The sequence below is a fragment of the Rhinolophus ferrumequinum genome, chromosome 22, assembly GCF_004115265.2.
Source record: "Rhinolophus ferrumequinum isolate MPI-CBG mRhiFer1 chromosome 22, mRhiFer1_v1.p, whole genome shotgun sequence".
NCBI lineage: Eukaryota > Metazoa > Chordata > Mammalia > Chiroptera > Rhinolophidae > Rhinolophus > Rhinolophus ferrumequinum.
Genome location: NC_046305.1, coordinates 40,442,495 through 40,456,006, shown reverse-complemented (window position 1 = coordinate 40,456,006; position 13,512 = coordinate 40,442,495). Strand labels below are relative to the sequence as shown.

General features: G+C 35.6%; 1 protein-coding gene across 3 annotated transcripts in view; it reads left to right on the top strand.

Annotated features, from left to right (window-relative positions):
• The window catches only part of VAV3 (vav guanine nucleotide exchange factor 3), a 335,219-nt gene that overhangs the window by 227,175 nt on the left and 94,532 nt on the right, over nucleotides 1-13,512 (top strand). For 2 of the 3 annotated variants that reach the window (XM_033093027.1, XM_033093028.1), the window contains exon 19: nucleotides 4,424-4,469. The exons of the other annotated variant lie outside the window; for it this stretch is intronic. In XM_033093027.1, the coding sequence (XP_032948918.1) occupies nucleotides 4,424-4,469 (46 nt within the window). The remainder of the gene's footprint in view (nucleotides 1-4,423; nucleotides 4,470-13,512) is intronic. 3 annotated transcript variants of the gene reach the window in all.

Here is a 13,512-nt window from a genome sequence, read left to right as displayed (position 1 = left end):
GAGAATATCAGAATAAAAGAATGACAAAAACATTCTATGCCAAGTTATTTTAACACACAACAATTATATCTCATTAAGAGTGGTGCAATATTAGTATGTTTTTAATAGGCTGGCACTTATATTGTTGGTAAAAATAATTTAAAAAGTACAGCAAGATGTCAAATAAGAGGTACTTTTTTCCTATTCTTTCGCATAAGCACATAATTTTTTCATATAGGATATCAAGAGTGTGGCATGAGGAAATTTATATGCACACCTCTTCGTGTATCAGTTGACTATATTTTAGAATCTAGACTCTAGATCAAGGAATGCATAACAAGAGAGTAATAATTTAAAAATAGGCTGCACGAGTTCTTCTAGGGCTAAAATAAATTCATATAAAATTTCTTTTAGTGTTTAGTCAAAAAGGTAAGATTTTTTCCACCAGGCCTATAAAGATTGTTCCAGAAGTGCCAAAGAAGATCTTGGAAAGCAGCCTTCTTTCTCTTACTCTCATGCTGTTATTAGATTATTGAGACAGGTTTCCTTGTAGAGCTGTGAACTTTAATTCAGTGTTACTTTACATTTATACTGTTAAATATAGATTTGTTTTTCCAGGAGAAGACGATTTCACTTGATTATATTTAAGTAATGTGAAGTGGCTTGTATTTACAGAAAGAAAGTGTGCTATTAAGAAGTGGTTAATAATTTTCACAGGATACTAAATAATTCTCTCCCGGTATTTTTATACTCTTAAAAATTACATGCAAGTCTTTTATCAAAAGAATTAATTTTCACGTTGATGTTTTTTTTAAATGTAGCATCGGTATTTTAATGACTTGCCTAACTTTTGAATATAATAAGCGTAATTTTTATTTAATGTGTGATTCTGCTAATAATCTCTACTTTGGGTGGATAATTATAGTAAGCTCTTAGATTGGCCAATTTATCTGGCACGTGTAGCTTGGTTTAAGGGAGAAGTGGAGCAAATGGATGTTAAGAACCATCATTCACTCCATACTCTCCACCAAGACTGCGTGGAAGGTGCTTTTACTGTCCCTGGCAGATACTTTATGATGTTCAGGAGCCTTCCCAGAAGTAATCAAAGCCCTTCTGTAAGTTCTGTGACTTTTATTTTCTACCCCCTCTCTTGAAGATCTTCTTTTCCTCCATGTACCAGTTTGTAGTCCTATTGTGTTCCCCTAACAGTAGCCACGATTGTGAATTTCTCAGTTTTAATTTTATACCTCATTCTTAAGGTAGGTCAGTTTTCAGTGGCCACGGGACCCATGGGTCTCCTTGACCACATCTGGGATATGCACTTCACATCCCATGCTGGAGTGGCCCTTCAGAAGCCACCCCTAGCTCCAGGAAACACGGTTATCATTCCACACCTATTTAATACATACCTACGTTAAATGTATTCCCTAACCTAGGTTTCTTTACCTTTAGAAAAGGTAGAGGAACCAAAGCCTGTTCCGTATAGCAAATGAACCTTTGCTTGTTTTGCTGGTAAAATCAACAGAGAGAATTAGGTTTCTCCCCAAAGAGACAAGAAGAGAGAGTCTTAGACGATAAAGGTATTTCTTTTAGAGAAAGACAAGGTAATAGGTAATGAATCAAGACATAAAATTAGGTTGGTTGGTGGTGGTTGTTTGTTCTCTGCTTCTAGGCAGATCAAAAGAGATCAAAAAGGGTCTGAAGACTGGTTCACCTGCTCTCCTGGGGCTGTGACTGCCCAGTAGAGGTGCCCTCCTCTCCTGGCTGGGGTACAAAGTCTTGTCCAGCTCTGTCCCAGACTTTTGAGAATATTCAGGGGAGAAGGAAGTAGGTTTAAATATGTTCTGCTAAACATTTCCAGTTTTTTACAATATAAAATACTTTTAGGTGCTTTTAAAGTAGAATAAATTTCAAATTCTCCAAATGCACTTGGTCTAAGTAGCAGAAATTCCCCACCGCCCTCCTTTTTAAAAAATGTACCAGATTGTATTTTGTTCCACTTCCCACTCTTCCTTTTGAAAAGTTTTTGTTTCAGGGTCACTGATTTCAAAGAATTTCTGGAGGAAGAACCTAAAACATAAGCAGTAGGGCAATAACTTAGTAGAAATAATTTTCCTCTATGTGAATTTAAATATTCCAAATCCCATGAAGTTAATAATAATAATGACAATAATAACAATGATAAGCTATTACTTAATAATCCTTACTATGTATCAGAAACTCTTCCAAGCACTTAATATAAATTAACTCATTTAATTCTCATCAGAAATGCTATGAAGTAGGTGCTATTATTATCACCAATGGGAATATTATCCCCATTGGAAATTGGGGATCCCCAACAGGTACAAAGACTTTAATTCACTCACTATCAAACAGGTGCCAAGTGACAGGCTCTGAATTTGAACTTAAGCAGTCTGATTCTAGAATTCATACTCTTAATTATTGCACTGTGTTCCCTGTTTTAATCTTAAATTCTAAGGTAATATAGAGTTGCTCTTGAACTCAAATGTTGTTTTTCAGATTCTAAGTTTACAGTTTTTACATAGTTCTAGTTTAGGGATTAGTACTATGTAAAAACTATGCTGTTTTTCACGTTGTTTGCACATTCTAAGTTTATCGTTTTTACATAGTACTAGTTCAGGAATAAGAACCAAAGGTTGGATTCCTTTCTTGCCTTCCAAGCACTTTGATAGGAGATGGTATAAGAGCAGTAGAAAGACAGCTTCGATTGGACATTAAGAAGGTGAAGGGCTATGTAGGAAGTAAATGTAGCAACAAAATATCCATCATTACATAGAAAATATTGTCAGTTGTGTTCATTGTCCTTTATATAGAAAGCTCCAAAAATTTTCATACAATTTCAGGTAGAAAAGAGTTTTTCTTGGAAAGCAGTTTTCTTCGAAATTATTAGATAGGAATTTGTAACTCACCATGCTTCTCCTTATTGTGCCTCGGCTACCAAGAAGCCCAGAGCTACATTTTCTTCTCCTTACTCACAAGGGCTCTCTTTATCACTACTTTTTCCAATACAGCCAGCCATCTTGTTCAACATCGCTTCGTTGCTGTTTTAATGATCGTGTTAGCCTTCTACAAATCCATTTGGAAAGTAGTTGAGTTAAAAAGAAAAATTATATTCTAAAATTTTCTCCAATTTGCTTTTACTTGAGAACCCTGAAAATCTGCTAAATATGACGCTGAGGCCCTGTGGAAGGCTATAAGGGGTCATTTCATCCATTTAACTTATGAATGAAAACAGAAGGCAGCCTAATGAAAAACCCACAGCTCATATGTGCTTAGTAAAGACAAATGTGCTCTGAATGAAACTGAGTCTACACACAGGCAGAAACTCTCCCACACATAGAAAGAAAATTGTTTTGGGGAAATATGAATTATATGGTTGTTATAGTCAGCATTTCATCCAGTTTTTATTTTTACAATAAAAAGTAGAAATCTAGTCCTTATTAATTAATGAGATTACCATAGTTACTAGGTAGGCATTAATTTAATATTTGTGAAACTTAGCGTGTCACTGCATTTTCAAAAATTGAAGATCTCTTTTGCATCTTTTCTATAATTTTTGTAATGTACAATTTTTCGTATGGATTCCTTATCTATAATAAGAATTTGCTTTCATGGTTTCCAAGCTGCATGCTTTGTTTGATTTCTTAAAGAATTCAGATACAACTGATCCATTATTAAAACATCATTCTCATTTAAGTGTTTGCTAAAATCAGAGCCTGAGATCTTTGTTTTGAGGTTTTATACCTGTTCCAGTCTCTGGTCTGTCAGGCTTCAGAAATAGCTGACTTAGAGTTTTGGAGATCATATGTCTTTGCTGGGAGCATTTTCTAACCAAGGCTGTCTGCCTGGCCTTTGTTCTCATAATTCGTGTAGTCATTATGACTTCAAAAACAAACAAAAAATGAGTAATAATACCCACAGATGGCAAATGAAGATATTTCTTTCCCTTAGTGTTATACCAACGACTTATCAAATGTAATGATGTTCAAGTGGAAGACTTATTAGAGAAACAAAAAGGTTAAATTATAAAAACAAACTTTGGAACCAAATGTTTTGATCAAATTTACCGTGTTTCCCCCAAAATAAGACCTAGCCAGACCATCAGCTCTCATGCGTCTTTTGGAGCAAAAATTAATGTAAGACCCAGTCTTATTTTAATATAACACCGGGTCTTATATAATATAAAACTATAATATAAGACTGGGTCTTATATAATATAATACTATAATGTAAGACCAGCTCTTATATTAATTTCTGCTGCAAAAGACGCATGAGAGCTGATGGTCTGGCTAGGTCTTATTTTTGGAGAAGCATGGTAGTCATACTTTGAAATGGAAAAAGTGCAACATTCATTGGCCTTCCAAAGTGTCACAAAGTAATACAATTTAATAATACAAAGTCTTTGTTTTCCCTTTCTGCACAGAAACGGACCAATGGTCTCCGAAGGACCCCCCGACAAGCCGATCCAGGTGTGTTTCTGGTTATGCTTCTATAAATACGATTTAGTTAAATGATGATGAAAGTATATGGGAACTGCTGTAGAAAGTCAGGCAGACTATTAGCCTTTGTTCCTCACAGTTTGGTATATAATGTGTGACCAGGAGGTGACAGTCTAATGTGTCAATCATTTACCTGACAGTGCTGCCTTCTCAGGACAGGGTCACGTGGTGGGTAACCCTCAGTACCCCATTCTTTCCACAGTCAGCAGTGGAGCAGGTTATTTGCTTTACTGAATAGCCTCAGGGTGCCTCGTTAATGCTAACATATCCAACAAACTTCCCCTGTTCCCTCCCAAATCTGGAAAGAAAATCAACAAGCAAACTGGCACTTAAACATAAGCATTTTCTAAGAAGGTGGGGGGATTCATAAACCAGATAGCTTCGGTCCCCTCCCTATTTGGAAAAATACTTTTCTTCATACTGCATGTAAGCTATTTTATAATGGAAAAATGAACTTAAGGACTTGGTGAACAAGTATTCTCTCTGGAGACCAATTGTTGGTCTGCAGAGAGCATTCAGTTGTGTACTGTTTAACATCATGAGGTTTGCCCTGTCATTATTTTAGTGTCATAATTTTTTCATCCATTAAGCAATGCCTTCCACAGTTTAATCACTAAAGATTTGTTATGTATAATCTATGCTCATGTTATTGTGGGTAAAAAGTATTCATGACTAAAGAATTCCAAATATATGAGCTTGATAATAAATCAAGTGGAACATGAAACACAGAGTAGTCTTGCTGGAAAATAATCTGGATTATGTGTTTTGTTTTCTCATCATAAACAGTGTTCACCTCATTGTAAAGTTTAGCTTTCAAAGCATTATAACTTTTAACTGAATCCACACCCATGGTAGCCATGGTAGTTTACGAGCTGTTTGAAAAGATTTATAGGTGCTTTGCTGCCTCTGGCTAGAAATTGCCTCACTTGTGTCCTGAGATCAGTTAAAATATTTTAACTACAGAACAAAATTGAGACCATTAAAAAAAAAATAATAAGGTTCTGGTTTACTTTTTAATAGTTCCAACTTTCCCAAGACAATACACTTTGCAGAGGATTCTGCAATAACATGTGCAAGTGACTTCTGTTCTGTTGAATAGGAGTGTATAACCGTGAACATCATTTTTTTCTTACTTTGTGTGAGTTGTAGTTTTTCTGTTTTTTAAAAAATTATCCCTTATAAATGATATTTTAAAAATATTTTCTCTTCTATGAGCATTTTCATTCAATCCATTTTCTTCCAGGGAAGTGCATTTCTATATTTATGGTGTGTCAGTAGGAACACATTTGGCTATTAAAAATTTCTTTATATGTAGCCCAAATTTTTAGGAGCCCTTAGATTATTTAAAGGGAGGTATAGTGAATTTACAGATTATAAGTTTGACAAGTAGACCAATAATAAAATAGTTCATCCTCTATCCTAAAGGTGATGGCTTTGTATAGATATTAACTCTTCTGATATTCCTCTTTGTCCAAAGATCATGGAAGACTTAATGAAGAGTAAAGTTACAAATATAAAAGATGTAGTGTTGTATGTTATGTTGATAATTTTATATCTGTGTGTACACACACACACACGCACACACACACACAAAAACACACACACACACACACACACACACGAGTTATATATCTTCTCCATAGACCTTTTGTTTTGGAAAAGTACTTAATGCATATAGTTCTTTGAGTATTAGGTGCTTAATAAATATTTCTAAATGAATTAATGAATGACTATAACTTTCTGTATGCATTGACTTGCTTGCTTTTTCAATTCTTCCTGTGGACAAACTGGACCAATGTACTGATGGAATATGCAATAATCTAGCTGTAGTAAGCATGGCTCTGAGCCATATTGGATGGGCTGCAGACCCAGTTTAGCTGTTTACTTGCAGTTGATCTTGGGCAATTTGTGTGCTCTCTGTACTGTAATTTCCTCATTTGTAGAAGGAGAATAATAACAGTACCTACCTTACAAAGTTGTTGTGAGCATTATATGAGTTGCTACGTGTAAAGTACTTATAACTGTGCCAATATGTAGTAAATGCCAAGAGGTGGTGATTATTACAATAATTACTTTGTGGTAGAGCATGCTATTTAATATTGGACATTTTGTCATTTGTAGGAGAATCAACAATATTTGCTAGTTATTTCTTTTCAAACAGACGCAGAATTTTATGCTGAATTTCCATTGAAGCTGGAAGTCATATACTCACAGTCATTTTCAGATTTGCCATTATTTTCTGCTTATCTAATGGTTTCTGTGATATTTTGCTTATATTTAAGAAGAGGCACCATCAACAGTGGTGGTTCTAAATTTTTGAATTTAGTAGTATTTGTGAATGTAATAAAGAAAAAAAGAAAGGAAAAACTCACAAGTTGGAAAACAGATACAGTGTGTTGTGGAATTCTTTTCAAACCAAGAAAGATGTCAGCTGTAGGTTTGCCGTGTGGCTTGTTAACACATTTAAGACATTCACTCTTTATTAATAATTGCAGTTACTCTTTATAGATGATATTTGCAAATGGCTTTGCAATTTAGTTTAGATTTTCTTGTCTTCTGTTGTTTGTTAATTTATCAATTTATGATCTTGACTGTTTTTATAAATATAGTGATATGTTAGATGCAAATTTTGGTAGCTCTTTTGGATTTTTTAAATATAGCAAGGTAATTTTCATCAGTTTGTACTTTTCTTCCTGAGACAGATGTTAGTTTCAGGAAAATAACACTTGTAAGAGACAGATCAATTATTTCAGGAACATGGAGGTGCTAGGCCTTTTTCAAGAACATGAGATCATAAATTTCAAGAAAATCTGAGCACTGGGATAATATTTTTCACCTAAAGTGGCATTCAAGGTCAAAGTTACCAATTAAATTTTAATACTGAGCTTTAAAAATTTCCTTCTGTCTGAGTATAGGAAATACAAGATTTATTTTAGTTTGCATGCAGCAAAGCTGTATACCAGGATATGTGTTCTTTTAATCAAATCCATGTTTTTAGATGATTACGAAATTATCTTATATTTGTGGGACTCATTCATCTTATATTTAAGTCCAGAGTTACTAGCTTTTAAAAAATTCAGGGCATTGTTCTCTGTTGTGCTGCCTAAAGATTAGATGAAGTAAATGGAAATATTCAGGTACCTCATCTCTTTCTGATCTTAGGTTCCTCATGTGATTTGTGATAACCTTGAATAGTAAATGAGCAGAGAATGGTTAAATTGATAAGAGTTCTTTCTGTGTTCTTGCTTCTCATGTGCTCATTGTGAAACTCTTGATTACAAAGAGAAACCTGGCTCAGAAACACTGTCTTATTTACTGAAGAGATGTCTTACTGTTTCTTAGTAGAGATATCTTCAAAGATGGTCACTTTCTCTTTCAGGTAGATAGAATTGATATGCAATGTCATTTCTATTTGTTCTTGTATGAAAAAATAAATTCAAGAAATCTTTCTTTTCATTATCAACTTTGTGTCTGATAGACCAGTAAGCACCAGCAATGTCATTAATTATAAAACATGTCTCCTCTCCACAAGGAATTTATATTCTGCCCGAGGAAGTAGTAGACACAGACACAAGTCGTGAGTGCATAAATGCATACATATGAATGTACATATTAAAACACTTTAATATATTACATATACTCTTTTATATACAGATTCACTATGGTATGGCGTGGTGTCATAAAAACAATTAGTAAGTAGTCTGATAAACTTATAAACAGATATAATTATGTAGTATGTACAAAAAGAAAAGAAATTGGAAAAGACAGAGGCAAGTGTAGGCTCAAATTACTTTTACCTGGATGGTCTATATGTTTTCATTTATATAAATAAAAATTTTGTTATGCTGGTTTATTGTATTAAATTGCAATTTAGTACAATTTTCCTTACTGTTTTAATTTCAAAGGATTGGAAAACTAATTTCAAATCTAAACAGAATTGTTGATTTCTTTTAGATGTGCTTTTAAACAAATGCCAATTTACTCAGTAGATACGGTTTGTATTTTTAGTTTCCAAATAGAAAACATTGAGGAGAAAAACACCAACCTGGGATTTTTTAAAATCACTGGTCTAAAAATACATTTCATTCTCTTTTTTTTTTTTTTTTTGTGGGGAGACAAATGTACATTCTTGAAGGTTTTAGTAAATGAGCTTTTGTCTACAATAAATAAGTAATAAAGTATCCGTAGATTATACTGTTCCCATATTAATCAGTCAAACCTACTTTTGTCTTTTCTGTCACCTCTAAAACTAATTTCTCATCAAATATAAATCCTAATCTAAATATTGGGAGCATAATTATAAATGTGTAAAAATATATTTCACATTGAAAGAATGAGCTTGGAAAAACTGGGACAATAGAAACTAGTGATTAAGATTCATCACGAAGAAATGAGAAATCCAAGCTGTGGACAAGTGCTGGGGATCCTGCTCTAGGTTTTAAAATAGCTGATTTGTTCTCAAGCTTCTATTAAACTGTGGACAAATAAGGCTAGTTTTGCACTAAGGTAGTTGATCCCTTTGTCATTATTTTCAGAGCTACCTTTTTAATTCCCTTTGCCATGATGACAGATTTCTGAAATGTACATCACAGTCCCTCACTCACCTCTTTTTTGGTTTGGGAGGATTTATTTCTCCCTTTAAAGCCTCATTCTGAGTTCACAAAGGGTCACTATTGCTGTTGTCTGGCAGGTGTGTCCACACCTTGCCACGCCAGTCTTTCCACTGCTCAAACGACAGCCAGACAAACGACAGCAAGGCGAGTATTTGAAGACATAACCAGGGATACTTCAGGTGGGAAATATGGCATCAGTAATGTGATAATTGAAATGAAACATTTGCAGTGTTATATACAGGACCTACTTCTGGGTCATTTATGCAGTTCTAACTCATAATTTCTGTATAGTAATTATATCTCTAGAAAAAAGTATATATCTATACAATTTTAGGAAAAAATTCTGAAAAGGAAGTCTCAAACTTGGTGAACTGCTTTGAAAATGAATCATCAATAAAACATTCCTTATTTGGAAGGTCAAGTATGGCCTCGCTTCCTCTGCTGTATGTTTGGCCTGGTAGTTAAATACTATTCCATTTCAAGAGAAAAAGAGCATGCCATGTATGCTAAGTGGACAAAGAAACTTCAGAAATTTCTTATGGGTCCACAACCTCTGAGAATCAAATCACCTTGGTCTGAACTAAGGTAAATACAAGGAACCAGTTGAGTCAAAACTATTGGCTTCAAATAGCAGTGTTTGATACAAGTAATGTCCAACGAATACTGAGAAAGAGGACGTTGAGAAGGTAATCCTTAATATCATCATTGTTTATAATCTCACAATACAGTAGTTTGAGATGCAAATACTGAGAATGGTTATGAAATTAATTAGAACATTGGGGTACCATGTGTGGAATTTCTGTCAAAATGACTCATTGGCAATTATTTATCTTTCAGTGCATTTAAATCAAGTTGATTTTTAAAATTTTAATTTGAATGAAAAGGAAAGTGCGTTAGGTTCTTAAAAGAGCTTTGTGGGTTTTTTTTACAGATAATTTTTCTTTCAAGACCCATTTTTTTCCTGCATAGATATTAGAAATATAAAGAGGTTTCCCTATCTTTGAGGAACTTGGAATTTTGTTGGAAAGATAAGATATGTAAACACATGTCAAATAATACCGTGTTTCCCTGAAAATAAGACCTAGCCAGACAATCAGCTCTAATACGTCTTTTTGGAGCAAAAGTTAATATAAGACCCGGTCTTATTTTACTATAAGAGGACTTATTTTACTATAAGACCGGGTCTTAAATAATGTAATGTAATATAATATAATACCAGGTCTTATATTAATTTTTGCTCCAAAAGACGCATTAAAGCTGATTGTCTGGCTAGGTCTTATTTTCGGGGAAACACGGTAATACTATGCATCATATAATGAACCACCAGCCTGTGTGGTGTACGTTTTGAGCAGTGTAGTTGAGTAGGAAGTCTGATGAGGGAGAATTCTTTGTGAACTAAAGAACGACGCAAGACAAGGAGACAAAATATCCAAGAAGTACATCAGTGAAAGTAAATTTACGTAGAATTACAGATGTTAAAGTTATCCGTCTGTTACTAGGTTTGGGTCAGCTCATTTCTGTATCACCCAGTATGCTTTTGTTTGTCAAGTGACATAAACCCGTTTCAAACTAGTGTAAGAGAAAAAGAAGAAAAACTGAGGGATTTACTGACTTAAGTAAGAAGTCAGTCCAAAGTGTTTTGGCTTCAGGCAGAGTTGGATCCAAAGCTCAAATGATATCAAGGTTCCATTTGCCCCTGCGTCTCAGTTCTTCTTTCTACCCTGTTGGTTTCCTGTCAATAGGCACCTCAGGCAGGTTTGTCTTATTTGGTGGCAAAGTTGACCATGAGCAACTCTCAGTGTACATTGTCCCATAGTTAATAATTCGAGAGAAAAGAGAACGCCCTTTTCCCAGTAAATCTAGCAAAAAATCCCAAGGAGGTCTTTAAAAGGCCTCGCCGAAACCATCTGCTCATCTCTGAGGCTATGGCTGCAACCAGGGTACCCTGGGATTGGTTAACCTGCCTGCTGTGCCCACTTCCAAAATGGGGAGCGGGGCTGACCCAGTCTGTTCACATGACATTTGTTTTGTGTAACAGAGAAGAGCTATGTTCACAAAGAAATAGGGGAAGGAGAAAGGAGAAGCTTGGTGTGAACAGATTGTTATGTACATCTGTTATTGTGTTTGAGTTTCAGACCTTTTCCTCCTTGGGCGTGCTGTGGCTGCATTTTCTACCTCTCCTACATTGTTCTTTTCCCATTTTTAGGCTCTACTGTTTGTCTTCTGGTATCAAAAGAGGTAAATCTGGAGGGAGATACCTAAAATGGGAACTGCAGATTCCCAACAAAGGCTCATCCCTTCCCACGGCTCTAGTTTGCATGGAAACCAAGAAAACAAGTTTTCTCATCTCACAATAGCTTCTTGTAACCCTGCCATTGTACCTAAAATACCCAATGGATATTCTCCTTTGGAAGCAGGTACTGTGTTTCTAGAAGAAGATAACCCTTTGTTCATTGTTTCCTACTTACATATAAGTGTAGATAGGCGCATCAGGTTAGAGGTCTGGGGAAACAGGACCTAACACAGCACGTTTTGTGGGGAGTGTAGGGAGAACGGTGCCTTCCCTGCTGGGAGGGTCCGGATGAGAATGTTGGAGAAGCAGAGAGTGCAGCCCTTGAGGCATTAAGTTGTAACCACAACCCGCCTCTGTGGCAATAAAGGAGTAATGGGGAAAAAAGAGAAGGGAGGATCTTCCCTAGTTTTGTCTGTATTAGGTACTTTCTCTCATATCAGTGCATTTAATCTCAGAGGCAGCTTGTGCAGTGGTTTTGCCTGAGGGTTCTGCAAGGGCATAGAGCTGGGTTTGTTTCCTGCCGCTCCACTTCCTCGTTGTATCTTGGGGAGGTAAACCCGTTTTATCATCTCTAAAATGGGGGCAATAATAGCAGACACACCTCTTACTGTTATTGTGAAGATTAAATGAGATAATAATACATTTATCAACGAGCACATGGTAAGTACTCCGTGAATGATGAAGGTGGTGATGGTTCTTACTAATATGTGTACACTCCTGAATTAATTTTCTACTGCTATGCAACAAATTACCATAGATTTAGCAGCTTAAACAGCACACATTTATTATCTCAGGGTTTCTGTGGGTCAGAAATCCGGGCCTGGTATAGGTAGATCCTCTGCTTCTGGATTTCTCACAATACCTCACTGAAGATGTTAGCCAGGGCTCTGTCTCATCTGAAGGTTCAACTGGAAAAGGATTCATTTCTCAACACACTTAAATATTTGTTGGTTTGGTTCCTTTTGGGCTGTTGAACTGAGGGCCTCAATTCCAGCTTGCACCAGAGGTTGTCCTTAGTTCTTAGTTCTGTGGACCTACCCCACATGGCTGCTTGCTTCATCAACGTGTGCAAAACAAGAAGATGATAGTTTCCTAACAGGGTGGAAATTCATATCTTATATAACACACCCATGGAAATGACATCCCACTGCATCTCTGTTGGCTAGAGACCAATCATAAGTCCTGCCCACATTCAGGGTAGGGGATTAAACAAGCTTTGAATACCAGGGGCAGGGATTACTGGGGTTTATCTTAGGGTTTGTCTGCTACAAACTCTAAGAGGAGGTATTGCTATTTTTCAGTGGAGGGAACCAAATCTCTGAGAGATGAAGTAATTTACCTAAGGTCACACAGCACCTGACTGGTACCAGGACTTAATTGTAGTGTTTGGCTCCAGAGACCTCATTCTTCTAGAGATCTTCTCTGTGCCCTACTTATGCCAAGCTCTGGGCCAAGGAAAACTTATTGCCTGAAGTTTATCTGTATAGTACAGTGCACACTAGCCATGTGATCTGGTCTGTTTTGCATAGTTCATTGGTGGCTGCAGTTACAAAGCAGATTTATGGATGACTTTATTTTCTGCATTGCTAATTTTGAAAATGTTAATCTGAAATTGCTACAGTATTTCAGTTAATTTGGACAATAAAAACTTAGCAACAGAAGAATCCCTGGCAGAAGATAAGGCAGCTAATGAGAGGTTCTGAAACAAACAACTGTAGACGCTGGCACTCGGTGACACCCAGCAGAACTCGCTCTACTTAACAGTTTTGAAATGGAAGGAATGATTTCTGGAAGTCTAAATGTTAAACTTGAAAACAGTTGAATTTTTTTTTAAAGTCATTTTAAGGACTTAACCATCATGCAGTTTTGAAAACCTTCCTTCAGATTACTTTGGAATGTAGTCTTTTGGATCACTCTAGTAGTAGTGACAGAAACACAATAGGTATTTGTTGTCAGTATTTTTCATGTCATTTATGATCTTTGATCCTTATATATAGTTTCAATTCTTTTTTTTTTTATGAATTTAAAGGTGAGACAGTACATCTCTCTCTTTTAAAATAACACTTGACCTTCTTTGATAAATGAAAGTTTTGCAGTTTGAAAAGTT